The 13,232-nt window shown below is 53.2% G+C and overlaps 5 protein-coding genes across 5 annotated transcripts; 3 read left to right on the forward strand and 2 right to left on the reverse strand.

The window, feature by feature from the left end:
• Positions 1–311: 311 nt before the first annotated feature.
• Positions 312–985, reverse strand: IUM83_10905 (Inorganic pyrophosphatase 3; the record flags this gene model as incomplete). Its single annotated transcript, XM_067935434.1, has 3 exons — positions 312–510; positions 586–688; positions 772–985. The coding sequence occupies 3 exons, from the start codon at positions 983–985 to the stop codon at positions 312–314; spliced, it is 516 nt and encodes a 171-aa protein (XP_067780725.1).
• A 175-nt stretch (positions 986–1,160) lies between these two features.
• On the forward strand, positions 1,161–2,867 carry IUM83_10906 (Inorganic pyrophosphatase 3; the record flags this gene model as incomplete). The annotated part of the gene is made up of 2 exons (XM_067935435.1): positions 1,161–2,021; positions 2,124–2,867. The coding sequence occupies 2 exons, from the start codon at positions 1,161–1,163 to the stop codon at positions 2,865–2,867; spliced, it is 1,605 nt and encodes a 534-aa protein (XP_067780602.1).
• Positions 2,868–3,739: 872 nt separating this feature from the next.
• Positions 3,740–4,429, forward strand: IUM83_10907 (Inorganic pyrophosphatase 3; the record flags this gene model as incomplete). The annotated part of the gene is made up of 1 exon (XM_067935436.1): positions 3,740–4,429. One exon carries the CDS (start codon positions 3,740–3,742, stop codon positions 4,427–4,429), a length of 690 nt encoding a protein of 229 aa, XP_067780724.1.
• Positions 4,430–4,708: 279 nt separating this feature from the next.
• On the forward strand, positions 4,709–5,482 carry IUM83_10908 (Inorganic pyrophosphatase 3; the record flags this gene model as incomplete). The annotated part of the gene is made up of 1 exon (XM_067935437.1): positions 4,709–5,482. The coding sequence occupies one exon, from the start codon at positions 4,709–4,711 to the stop codon at positions 5,480–5,482; it is 774 nt and encodes a 257-aa protein (XP_067780614.1).
• A 207-nt stretch (positions 5,483–5,689) lies between these two features.
• On the reverse strand, positions 5,690–13,231 carry IUM83_10909 (Actin-binding protein F; the record flags this gene model as incomplete). The annotated part of the gene is made up of 5 exons (XM_067935438.1): positions 5,690–6,812; positions 10,962–12,281; positions 12,352–12,579; positions 12,659–12,765; positions 12,842–13,231. The coding sequence occupies 5 exons, from the start codon at positions 13,229–13,231 to the stop codon at positions 5,690–5,692; spliced, it is 3,168 nt and encodes a 1,055-aa protein (XP_067780590.1).
• Position 13,232: the final 1 nt, after the last annotated feature.

Consider the following 13,232-nt stretch of genomic DNA (forward strand, 5'->3'; position numbering starts at 1 on the left):
AGTCCTAGCTAAGGTAACGAGAACCAGTCTGATCTAATGTTGAGGAATTCCTACCCAGGTATTGCTCGGACCACACTGAGTCAGGATTTCCACGTTCAAGTTTGAGTTGAAATACACGACGGATGATGTCAAAGGGTGGCAACGCTGGTTACGACGAAATCTCTCGGTCCTGGTCATCATCTGCACCGCCTGCAGTCTGCACCACAGTCTTCGCCAAGCCTTTCTTAGATAAAAGCACGTTAAGCGAAATAAGAAGCTGTTGGGCTGCCCAAGGCACAAGTCACACACCGCAGACACTTCTGCGGCCTCCTTTATTTACGGTACTCGTTGATCTCCTCGTGGAAGTGGTCGAGTGCCACTAGCATGGCCGCGTACGGCAGGTTCTGCTTCATGACGGTAGAGCGCACGAACGGCAGACCAGCAGCTACCGTGGAGATCGCAGCGCTGGTCAAGTCGTCCTCGCGCTGGGTCGCCAGCGCCGTCTTGATGCCGCAGTACATGAAGAAGAACCTGCAGACAACAACAGCAGCAGCAACCGTCAGTAAAGTATAACCCTTGGCAATCTCCCCACTGCAGTGTCCGCACCCAGAGAAGGCTCCTCCCGTCGTAGCAGCCCCTCGCGCGATGGTGCTCAGCGCTGCTGGCGCCAGCTTGCCGTGCTGCTTCATGTACAGCTTGGCCCCGTCAACTACACATCGCAGCAAAAAGCTGCAGTCAGCCCCACCCATATCCACCGCACCACAAACGCCTACAAGGCGCGCTGCAACGTACTGCCGCCGAAGGTGGCGCCCGTGACGAAACCCACGAGGCTGCCGAACATGAGTCGGTTGCGCAGATTGCGCACCGCCACGGGCTCGGTCAGCGCGCTCAGGCCCTTGCCGAACTTGTCGTCCGTCTTCTGCTCCTCCTCCTTCGGCACACTCGCGGCGCTGGGGCGCTTAGGCGCCTCGGGCTCGAACGACGACCAGTTCTGCGAGTCGCCCATGATGCCAATTTGTGGCCAAGGCAAAAAGCTGAAGCACGCGCTACTTATGCGAGTCAACAGGCCCTCTCTAATCACATACGCTAGATTCAAACTTTTACTGCAAAAATAATACTCAGAATTTCTGAGTCCGAATGATCAGAATCCGAACTAACGCAATAAGTCGAAGAGCTCAGCGATGATGCCGCTGTCGTCTCCGCCGCGCGCGGCCACGTACAGCGCCGGTGAGCCGTTCCCGCCGCAGCAACACGTGTACCAAGCTGTACCTGACTTCAGTCCGCTGTACCCCGACGTACAGCCGCCGCTACTGGCCAGCTACCGCCCCAGACGTCGCGTGACGGTCGTGCGCCGCCCCGCGGGCTGCAACTTGGTGCGGCCATGCGCGCTGGCCAGCCAGATCACTCGCATGCTGCTGTTCAACGGCTGCAGCGCCGTGCTGAGCGTGGTCGGCGCGCTGCTGGTGTGGGCGGGGGTCGCGCTGGCGGTGGTCACCTTGCCGCTGCTCGGCTTCGGGATAGTTGTCTTCAAATGTCTGCAGCACGTCGTCTTCTACCTGTGCTGCACGGACGTGTTCGTGTACAACGCGCTGGCGGCGTCGGCGGCCGACTACATCGACATGGACATGGACCAGTGGACCAGCAGCACTGAACTGCACCCGCTGCTGCCCATTCGAGTGCCGCCGCCGCTCGGAGCCGGCAGTGGGCAGGTGCTCGAGCCCTGTCCGAGGTTCGAGCGGTCGCTGGGCACCGCTCGAACGTGGACGCAGCTCGAACCTCGCTCCGTGCTGGCGACCGTGTACTTCGGGTGCTTCAAGGTGCTGGTGGGGGCGGCGCAGATGCTGGCGGTGGCGCTGGTGGCGGGCGTGCTCGGCTTTTTGATCGGGGACAAGCGCGTGCCCGTGCACTTGGAGGCGCTGACCGCGCAGTACCCGTTCGCGGTGTACACCACGGCCTTTGGGCTGCTGATGGTGGCGCTGGCGATGCTGCATGGGGTGACGAGGGCGTCCAAGGTTGTCACGCGATTCTTCTGCTGTGAGACGGTGCGTTGAAGGTGGGGAAGGTGATTGGCGAACGTTGGGACGAGGTCATCCCTGGAAGCGTTCCAGGGGGGAGACTCTTGAAAGAGAACGACCGACTCACAGTCGTGGGTCATGCCTTCAACTGCCGCGTCCAAGGCACGGAGACAGAGCAAGACTAGTTCGTGCTGCGCCAAGAAGAGGAATCTGGTGACGCTGTCCCGGTGCCAACATCGAGTCTGCTTCAAGTGTCTGTCCAGGACGTGCACAGAAGCCCTCAAGAACGAAACGCCGGCTACGTGCTGGAAGTGCAGCAAGGAGATCGCTCTGGACCAAGTGGAGATTGTGCTCAGCCGCTCGGAATTCGTCATGTACATGACCCGACGCCATAAAGAAGACACCGCACGAGCGGACTGTGCAAGTTGTACTGCCAAGAAGGATGTGTGCCAGCTGAGGGTTGCGCCTTGCGGACACCACTATTGCCAGCCGTGTCTTCTGCGCATGTGTCGTCTGGCGTTGGGTGACCGCGCACTTATACCGCTCCGTTGCTGCAAGAAGGAGCTGCCCGACGACTACGTTCGCGAATCATTGCATGGGGCCGCCGACTACGCAAAGTACCAGCAACTCATGACCGAGAAAGACTGGAAGGTATCAGACCTCGCGTCTGATGCCGAGTATACCGCGACTGTCAAGGCGATGGGGGCCAAGCAGTGCCCTGGATGCGGCATCGGCGTGCAGCGTGACTTTGGTTGCGTACACATGACGTGTCCAAACGGACACCAGTTTTGCTACACGTGCTTGCAATTTTGGGGCACCTGCCACTGCCCGCTGATCCCAGAAGCGGAACTGAGAGCAATTCTTGGCGAGTGATGTTCGGGCAAGAGCAGCGCGTTGTATTCATGGTTGCAGCTTCTAATTGAGTATCTAGTTTCACTGTGCTCGTTGATTCATTTCTGTGGAAAGGCCAGAGAAAATTGACCGCCACGTCCCAACCTAGTGCACTCACTCGTTCCTCAGCTCACTCCAAAATCTCAACGGTGGAAGCGATGACTACTCGAAGCGTTGCTCGACTGCGTCCAGAACAATGCTCAGCGTGTCCGAACAAGTTCCCATGGTCGATGTCGGAGCCTACGCAGCTATTCCCATTGTTGTGTGGTCACATTTTTTGTCGGTTGTGCTTGGCAAAGCTGGTTCGGAATGTGCTGTCATCCACGGATGTTCCCCTGCAGTGTTGCGGAAAACTGGTTCCCAATGACTACATTCGCGATGTGCTGGCCGACGAAGAAAATAAGTACTACTTATTCTTGTTAAACCAAGCCCGTAGTAGTGCGGATTCCGTGAAGGAAGCGAACCAGAAACCGGATATGACGTCTCCTGGATCTCTACCTGCTAGCAGCAGCGCTCATAACGTAAGGAAGGACCTCGAGATGAAACCACCACCAGGCAATGCACCAGCAACTCCGCTTGCCACTCAAGTTAATTCCACCCCGCAACGACGCCCAGCTCGGGAACCAGTTGAACCACGATATATTACACGCACTTCCAAGGCCCGACTAAAGCAACAGCAAGGTGGGGCTGTCGCAACGAGTGGTTCAACCTCGAACGACCAATCATCCGTGACACCAAGTCGCGAGAAATATTGCAAGTGCAATATTTGGCTGGATGAGTCGCCATCCATAGCCCCGTGTGGTCATCGAGTTTGCCGCAAATGCTTGGAAAATGGAGTGCAGCACTATTTGGACATGTCCCCGCTTGGAAATGCAGTGCCAGTGAGCTGCTGCGGCAAAGTGCTGCCACTGGATCTGGTGAGACGCATCATTTCTGGCCGTGAGTTGATGACGTACGCGAAATTTATGATCAAGTACTCGGACGCCACTACCCCACGCACGGTGGGAACTAAGCGCAAGGCCGCACCAGAGAAACAGCCGGCTGTAGTCTCGCAGAAGGCGAAGGGCAAGGCACCTGCCAAGAGAGCGAAAAAGGGTTGTATTGAGGCGGATGGAAGTAGCCGAGAATGTATTGCCTGCTCTTCCCCCAACAAATTACGCGTGGGGCCTTGTGGCCACGGCTACTGTCAGCCCTGTTTGAAGAAGATGGCGAAGACGAGTCTGAGTAATCGCAACCAAGTCCCGGTTCGTTGCTGCTCGAAAGAGCTTCCGATTGAATATGTGGAGAGCGTGCTGACCAAGAATCAGTTTCAGCAATATCAGCGCTATGTTTCTGAGCGCGACCCAAAGAAGTCGACGCTGAAGTCGGACAAGGACTATGCGGCGATCGTGCGCAAAAATAAGGGTAAACAGTGTCCGGTTTGCGGTATCGGCGTTGTCAAGGTCTCTGGGTGTCATGCTATGCGGTGCTCGCTTGGCCACGGTTTCTGCTGGAACTGCTTGCAGTCGATCTGCACTTGCGGCCGAATCTACCAGTACAACTAACAAGGAACATGGCGATAGGGGCGGCTTACGATAGCAATGCTCATCTATCAAGGTGTCGCTGGCGAGTTTTTATTTGATTCCGTTAATTGACTGCGATGTCGTTCGATCTTTGCTTTGCAAAAACTCAACCATCTTAACTCCCAGGAACTTCCTGGGAAGGGCCAGAAGCCACTACCACCTAACGGTCGGAGAAAGCACTTCCCCTCTTTCTGTTGGTGGTCGTCTGTCGCCTCCATTCATTATCATTATCCATTTTTCCTGCCGGTGCTACGTGCCATCATGGACGTCCTCCCGAGTGTGCAAAAACTGAAAGAAGTTGGCGCTGATGGCCCATTCGAGCACGTGGTCTACCTCAACTCCGACACGATTGATTTCGTCGACGAAGTCGACGGTGCTGCAGTCGAAGCGCAACTCGCCGAGGTGTACGCGTTGGAAGTGTACCGCGAGGAAATTCGTCTCGCAGAACAATGCAACTTGGACGAAGCGGTTGCTTTGAGTTTTTACGCGAAGGAGGAGCGCAAGTTGTTGAACCCTACCGACACCAATCTAGAAACGGACAGTGAGGTGGACGAGTCCCTGGTGCTGGTAGAGCTCTCGGACCTGGAGATCGAATCCAAGCCTCCTCCAGTGTGCACGTGCTGTTTGGCTCCTCAGGCGAACAAGAGTGATCGACGCGTTTTAACTTGTGGCCACCTCTACTGCACAAAGTGCGTTGCAACTCGCTGTCGTATGGGTGTTCGTGACCGCGCCATGGTGCCCGCTCACTGCTGCAAGAGGGAGTTCCCCTCCGAGTATGTTCGAGAGGCGTTGGATGCTGCCGAATTCCATACTTACGAACGCTTCCTCAAGGACAAACATTGGAGCACGCTCGACCTGCAGTCGGATCGCGACTATGCCCGTGCGGTGAAGGAGAACCGCGGCGTGCAGTGTCCTGGTTGTGGGGTTGGCGTGCAGAAGTCGGTCGGGTGCAACCGTATGATGTGCTTGAACCACCACGAATTCTGCTTCCTGTGCGCCAGGAAGTGGAAAACTTGCAGCTGCAGCTACTATTGATGTCCCCCAACGCAACCCACGGCCGAATTTATGGGTAACAGTTGCTGTCAGTCATGTCCAAGCGTAATGATAACTTTGTTATATCGTAGCCCTCACGTGCAAAGCAGACAAGAAAATTGATATTTTTCGTGTTTTTCCTTTTTATCGTCGATGCGAGTGCTTGGCGAGGTCGATCACAACTTGACCGACATAGGGACCTTGCGCACCTCAATAGAGCAGTAACTCGCGCTCTTCCTTGCCGCTGTAGTCGCCAACGGTAGACGCGAGCACTGGTGGGTCAACCTGCTCCACGGTTGCGCCGAATTTCTCGTGAGATACCAAAATGGAGAACTTCTGCACATTGGTAATGAGATCTCCGTTGATGCCCACGTAGTCAAACTTGCCCAAAAGATCGGTGTAGCCATCTTTGTAGAACTCAGTCTTGGTGTGACTACCACTCGACGATACCTTGGCATACACCTTCACGTAGCACGAACGCACCGGTAACCCATCACGCAGAACTTGCAGCACGCCGCACTGAGTCATGATTTCCACGTTCAAGCTTGAGTTGAAATACGGACGGATGATGTCAATGGGTGGCGCAACGCTGCTCGTAGTGCGGGACGACGGAATCTCTCGGATTCTGAGCATCATCTGCGCGGCCCGCAGCTCATTTGGAATCTGCACCACAGTCTTCGCCACGCCTTCGTCGGAAGAAAGTGCGTTAAGCGAAATAGAAAGTTGTTGGCGAGGCTCGACCACTAGTAAACTCGATGCAGACGCAGCAGAATCTGAAAAAGTGTTGAACGGCTCCGTTGAAAACATCAGCTCCACATCAATCGGGTAGAATGAAAGCTCGCACCGTCCAACGGACTGGGAGAACATCTCGACGGCACCATCGCCCACCCTAGCCTCCAGTTTAATTTGACTTCCGCGGGTAGTATTGGTCGCTGTTGCTCGGTCATCGCTTGCTGCAGTATCAATGGCAGCGTCTACCACCTCCATATCCTCGAGCCGGTGCAGGCTCTGGATCTCAAAGGCGTCGTACTCTTCCACGAATTTTTTCATTTTCTGAAAGCGTTGTCGCCAACGAGGCTGCGGGTGAGTAGCATAGCTCGAAATCGCACGGCGAGCAATAGCGAACATCCGGCCTTGTTGGCCGTCGCCTCCGAAAAAATCGAGGAAGGCAGACAAATACGCGTACTGCACTGTGCTCTTCAGTTCAGTCACCCCTGGTAGAGATTCCAAACGACTGAAAATCTTGAATCCATCCTCGATACGGTCAAATAGAATCATGAAGTACGCCATGACAAGTAGGTTCTGCTCGTCAATCCGAGTGTAGCTTCCCAGTCTTTGGCAAAGTTCGCCAAAGTACCGCCGAGTTTCAGCATGCAATATGCGTTTGCCCGATGTTTTGGTCGTCGCTCCCCATGATATCTGTGCATCTACCCTACCCGTCACAGGATGCACACGTCTCGTTAAGAAAGGACCAAACTCACAGTAATCGAAGCTCTCAAATAATGATTGGAAGCGCTCGCTGCGATACAATCGTGCTTCATCCACAAAATAGGACTGGAAGCCACAACCGAGAGACTGGGTGAATTCCGTCGAGCTAGCGAAAAACTCCTTCATAGCAATTTCATCACGATGCAGAAGCCCATACTTCCAGATGCCTGGCACAAAGAAAAACTTACTTTTGAAGTGCTTGACGATGCCGCGATAAAAGCCTTCATCACGGCATCGCCAGTACAGCTTCTGGTGGTCGATCTTCACACCGGGTTTCACAGACTCCATAAAGTGTACGACTTCTTGCAACGTTCCCCTGGCACTAACATCAGCCCACGATGTCAAATTCACGCGGGTAGCATTGCGAACGACCTTGCATGTAGTTGCATCGCCTTGGACTTTTGCCCAGCCAATTACCAGTCCATCAACTGATGCCCGTGCGGGATATTGCGTAAAAAATCCTTCATCTGGAAAGTAAAATGAGAATGTAAATTCGCTGGTGTGGTTTGGCGCCACATTGGTAATCTCGTTTTTCGTGTAAAACCCACGTGAACCCATCGGAAGAGCACCTTGAGGTATTTGCAGTAGCAAATTGACGTTAGTGAGATGCTCGAAGCCAATGTTGCTCAGAGTGACGACTGTAGTGTAAATCGTGTTCACGAGAAGCTCCGTACTCGAATCCCCGTTCTCGTCTTGAATGCGTTGCTTCAAAATCAGAACAGTGTTAACGGTAGGATCACACTGCGCTGGACCAATACTGCGATGGTAAAGAATGGCATCGGTCGCTGGAGAAAGTGTCACGTGGGTCCCAGCAGAAGAGGCCAGCTGCACTAGGGCTGGTTTTGTTTCAGTGTCGAGATCCAACACAGCAAGCGCAAATAGCCCCTCCGTAATGGATCCAAGTGCCTCAGGAAAATACGATGACACGAAGCGATCACGACTTCCGTTCACAGTTTGAGAACACAATATATGCTCCGCGTACTGCTTCCAGAACATGTTGAGGCCTGTCAGTGCGGGACGTTGCCCAGTGAAGTATCGCTTTTCTTGCACCTTGCGGACCTTTCCTGGCGGAATGTAGGGGACTTCCTTTATCCTTTTCTTGCTCTTGTTTTCTGTTTTACCTTCTGAGGCATCATCATCATCGTCAAGCTCCTCGTCATCTGCACTTCCGTCACTTTCACTATCCAGGCTTCTAACTCCAAAGTTATCATCAAAATCTGCTAAAGCCTCTGTCTCAACCACTTCCGCGATTTCCGTCGCTTCCGTAGTTTCTATCGTTTGTGGCGCTGCTCCACAGGGAACGGCAGCCATTGAGCAGAGTGCAGAAGCCCCGAAACTAAAACCTCCTGGCGCTGGCTGGCGCATGGGCGCCGCAGCAAGATCTCTGTAATAGCCTGCATCCGATGGGGAGTAGGAGGGAGAGGTAGGGGCATACGAGCTCTGAAGCATTCGTGCTCTGCCTGATGCATCTGGCGGTCCACCAAAAGCACTTTGTGTCCTTGCTGGAGACTCTTCGACCGGAGCAGAAGATGGCTCAATTTGTCCTTGGGACAGCACTGTGTTGAACATGTCAGCAAGTATTGGTGAGCATCCCGAAGGGTATGCGGATTCAATTTCGCGAATCACAGCTTGGCAAATGCGAACCATTTCCTCCGTATCCGTGATCCTTTCCGCCACCAACAGTTTCTCGATACAGCTCAAACGCTGGAATGCAGCCGGGTGGAGGTAGAACCGTCGTAGGCTGTCCTCATCACCGAGCAGATAGTAGTCTATCAACGACTTACATATCTTTGCTGCTACCATTTGTTCGGCGGTTTGCTTGAAGAACGCTGGGTCTTTGCGGAAAAGGTAGAAATTGAGATCGTCACAAGCATTTGCATAGTAGAAACTGTTCTTCGCCTTGGGACTGAGACTCCACCACCCATTCAGTTTGTCAGCTAATTCGCTGACGTCATTGCCACTTGTGATCGTTGGCCACAGATTAATAGCACTCGTAAGACTTTCATAAAGCGCGTACTTACTCGAAAATGAGCGTGGCAATGTTTTCACATCTCCACGGCGAACACACTCATGACTATCGAATTGGTGGAAATGCTCGGTTGGCGCTAGAGCTTCTTCGACGGACAGACGAATGTCACGTTTGGGTATCACGAACTCTTTTCCCTCGGATGGAATTGTCATCGACAGTTCCTGCGTGCAGACACATCCGCTTTCACAATCAAACGCAATCGTGCAGACCTCAAACGATGCCATTTCGCTCGAAAAGAAGGGAAGGCCACTCAAGTCAATGCGAACAAGCCCATCGGCGCTGACATCAGATGACGCTACAACAAATGATTGTTGACCAACAAACGATATACTCGGTGTCAGCTCTGTGCGTCGTGTGGAAGATCTCCGACAAGCTAACTTTTTCTTCATCATCATTTTGTGTGAGCTTCCTCCAGATTGAATCTCTTGCGTCGCCACATATTTGAATCCAGTCACTTTGTCGCCAGCTTCTACAGTCACGACTTCCATGTCAGACTCACCAACAACATGAGGATTTTGAAGCAACGATGGTTTAGGCAGCGAAGAGGATCCAAGCAATAGTAGAGAGTTCTGGTTGGCAGAGACCAGTGCGCGTCGCTGAAGAATATAGGCGTACTCATCACTAATCTTGCGCATTTTCAGGAAGTCATTTTCGAGAGGAGCAGAATGGAATGACAATCGAGGCAAACGGACTCCAGAACTCGAGATAGATTTCAAGCCATCAGCCACAATCACCTCGCTCACTTTCGCAGTTCGCATATCCAAAAAATGCTTCAATGACACTAGTACATGAGTCGAATTCCTTGGCGCGTTTCGCAGCTGGATCTCCAGCGCCAGATTCTGTTTGGTGTCCCCTATCAACTCTTGAGAGCAAATAGCCAGCGGCAACGTCCGCGTGGCAAGAAGAACCTGGGTTGGCCGAATGATCAGGCCCAGCGGGAGAGAAACATGCGTGTTTTTCTTCTCGCATACAGTGACGGGGTACTTTAGGTTGAGTGGTCGGAGGTATACCACATATTTCCCAGCTTGTCTTATCTGAACAACAATACAAACAGGACACCCTCGCTTGTTCTTAACCACCTCAATGACTGAACAATGTGTTGCGTTTTGTAGCACTGACTCTACGACCTCACAAACTGACACCAGTTTATTCTGTATCCATGCCTCCACTTCAGTGGAGAATGCGAAAGGAATGGGAATTTCCACAACTTCTTCGACTGAACAATTCACAATTTGCGGTCGGTATGAGCGCAAATTCGGCAACTCCCAACTGCACGACTTCGCGGAGCCATTACGAGCACCAAATTGCACTGTTAATCGCTCGATATCTTGGAGTTGGCCCAGGTTGATCTCCCCCGAGGCGTCTGCTTGAAGAGTCGTCTTGATCAACTCTCCAGAGTGCACATGCTTAATAATGAAATCAGCGGGTACGTTCGGAACTGGTTCTCCGTTATGACCCAGCACAAATATCCGAAATTCATTAGGGCCGTACGGGTTTTCTGGGTGTAGTGATTTTCGCTTCAAATGAGCGGTGAAGGTGCCCTCGAAATTATTGACCCGTTGCACGTCAAAACGCTTGGAGTCAGTCACTTCCGGGAGATCTCTGGTTTCAACCGTGTTTAGATCCACTCCTGGTCTAAAAACGCGAGCACTAAGAGTGACGTTGAAACCCTTGGCATCCATCGGGATCTCAAAAGAGGGTGGGTAATTTATGATCTGCTGTATGGACCCAAACGACAGAGCTTCCTTGTGTGAGCTCGAGCCGACATTGCTAGTATTGACGAGATCAAACTCAATGACCAACTTCGCATCAACAAGCAACTCAAGTGGTTCACCGGTCGCAATACCTGCTACAAGAAGTCGCGGGCGAGTAACAAGCTGGGCGGTGGAACCAGGAAGCAATTGCTCAATGTCGATGTGCATGTCAATGTCCACGTCAAACGCTTCAGCCAAGTAAGAAAAGGACCCATGGAAAGAGCCAAACGATCCGAGGCGAAACGCGACAGCAAACTTGTCGTTTGAACTTCCCTCATTCGGGTGGCGGAATGGAATATTGATGTTCCCATTTTCGTCTGGTGAGTATTCGCGACCGTGCTGAGCCCGGCTGCCACCAGCCTTCACGTTGAGCACAAGAGCTTGAGCGTCACGAAGAAGGTTTCCGTGCTCGTCCAGGACTGTGAACTCGTGTCCTTGAGTTGTGATGCGCTCCACATGGCGAAGAAATCCTTTGCGTAAGATAGCCCTGCAAGTTATTCCTTTTTCGAAAACTTCTACCACGAACACACCGCGCTGAGCGTTCTTCGTGGCGAGAAACTCAATCGGGACTCGCGCTTCTTGCCACGGGGTTAGATGGCTTAGGTCGATAACCTGCTCCTCAGTTGGAAGCAAACCATCGAGACAAATATCACCTTTAATCTCACGGCGTAGACGTGAGTAGTACTCCATGGTCTTGATCTCATACAAGTGTGCGGTCAGTGACTTCACGTTGCGAGTGCGCACATAAATCCGTAGCACATCGTCTGGCAAAAAGTAGGTCGGGTTCGACTCGCAGAACGTGACACTGGACGTATTGGTCTGACTCGACAATTCCTGGCCCTTGTCTTTCAGCTTGGCTGTCCACTCCGAAAACTCGCCTTTGCCTACTTTAATCATTGTTAGCGCATGCTCTGCAGCCAAGAAATCGTCCTTCAGATGGGCGCGAAGCGCATTGAAAACGAGGGTGCTATCGATTTCAGACGACCATAGCGTTTTCAGACTTTGTCGGATAATCTCATCATGTTTCGCTAGCGACACACTCGTAAAGCCACACGCACCACCATAGACCTCAAACCCGTACATGGCTTCCAGCGCCGGACCACCTGCGAGCTTCACGTATTCCACCAGAGAATTTAACAGTTCCGTTACGACACTTGGGCTCGTCCAATAAATGACGTTCATCAACTCCAGTTTCCGGTAGAGTATCAGCACTTGAATCTTATTCACTGTCATCGGAGTAAAGTCGTGCAAGAACTCCAAATACGTCGCGATATGCTGCAGCTCTTTCATGTTCAGGGTTTCGCTTCGGAGGTCAGAGCATTGGGCACTGTCTACTTCTGCAGCAGCACGAAGTAATTGTATCCCACGAACCGCGAACTCGTAGTTGCTCCGAAACAAATCAGGTGCTTGTCGTGCACACTCCAGAAGCTGCTGGAACGACAACTTTTGATGTGCAGCCCGAAAGTTAAAAGTGTAGGCTTCGTTGACCTCCTTCCTACGCTCGGCGTCCTTGACGATAATGTCCACATATCTAGATCCACACATTTACAATACCACATCAGCCTCGAGTTATGAACCAGGCTAGACGCAACGGCACGAACCCTGGAATATCCGCAAATTCGAAGGCGTAGCTGTCCAGGAACAATTCGAGCATCTTCCAATGCTCAAACTCAGATCCATCCCACGCGCAGATCTTCTGGAAAACCTTCTCACGTCCGAAGACGTCCAGATCATTGAGCATTGCCCTGAGCTTGGGTTTCACCGCATTGCTAATCCTCAGCGTGGTCAGTTTGTTCTCGATGATCGAATCCAGGTCCAGCAACTCAGCTCTAAACCCCCAACAAACAAATAACCATAAAGTCAACTCCACCCACCCAAAAGATCCACTTCCTCCAGCACGCCACCTACTTGAGGGTCGTCGGATACGTCTCCTTCCTCGCCTCCGTCGTAACTCCAGCAGGCTCGGGGTCGTAATGACTCACCTGCAGCGCTGTCGTCACCCGCTGCGTCGCGTTCTGCACCACGTACGTAGAACAAGCATCAGTCTCCAGGCACTCTCCCCTCCCGTCACTCTCCCCTGTTCAAACCCACCGAGATCTCGTCCTCCGGTCTCTTGAGCTTGTACGTGAGCTCAAGCTCCAGCATCAGGCGCCGCCTCTCGATCCTCTGCGCGCGTCGCCAGCAGTGGCTGCTCGTCAGCTCCCGCTCCGCCGTCTGCAGGTCGTCCCTGCCCTCGCTCAGCCGCTGCCACGCCTGCTCGAGCTCTCCTCCCTCCGCCAGCGCCTGCACCTCCAGCGTCGTGCACAGCGCCGAGTAGAACCAGAAGTCGGGCGAGCCCGGCACGAACGACTGCTGCACGAGCGCGCGCTTGGCCGCCACGCCCTCCGCCAGCGCGAACGCCTCCTGGAAGGCCAGCTGCGCCTCGGCGCTGCCTGTGGCGCCCTCTGCCGCGAGCTGCCCCTCGAACTCGGCCGAGACCATC

The sequence above is a fragment of the Phytophthora cinnamomi genome, assembly GCF_018691715.1.
Source record: "Phytophthora cinnamomi strain GKB4 chromosome Unknown Contig126, whole genome shotgun sequence".
NCBI lineage: Eukaryota > Oomycota > Peronosporomycetes > Peronosporales > Peronosporaceae > Phytophthora > Phytophthora cinnamomi.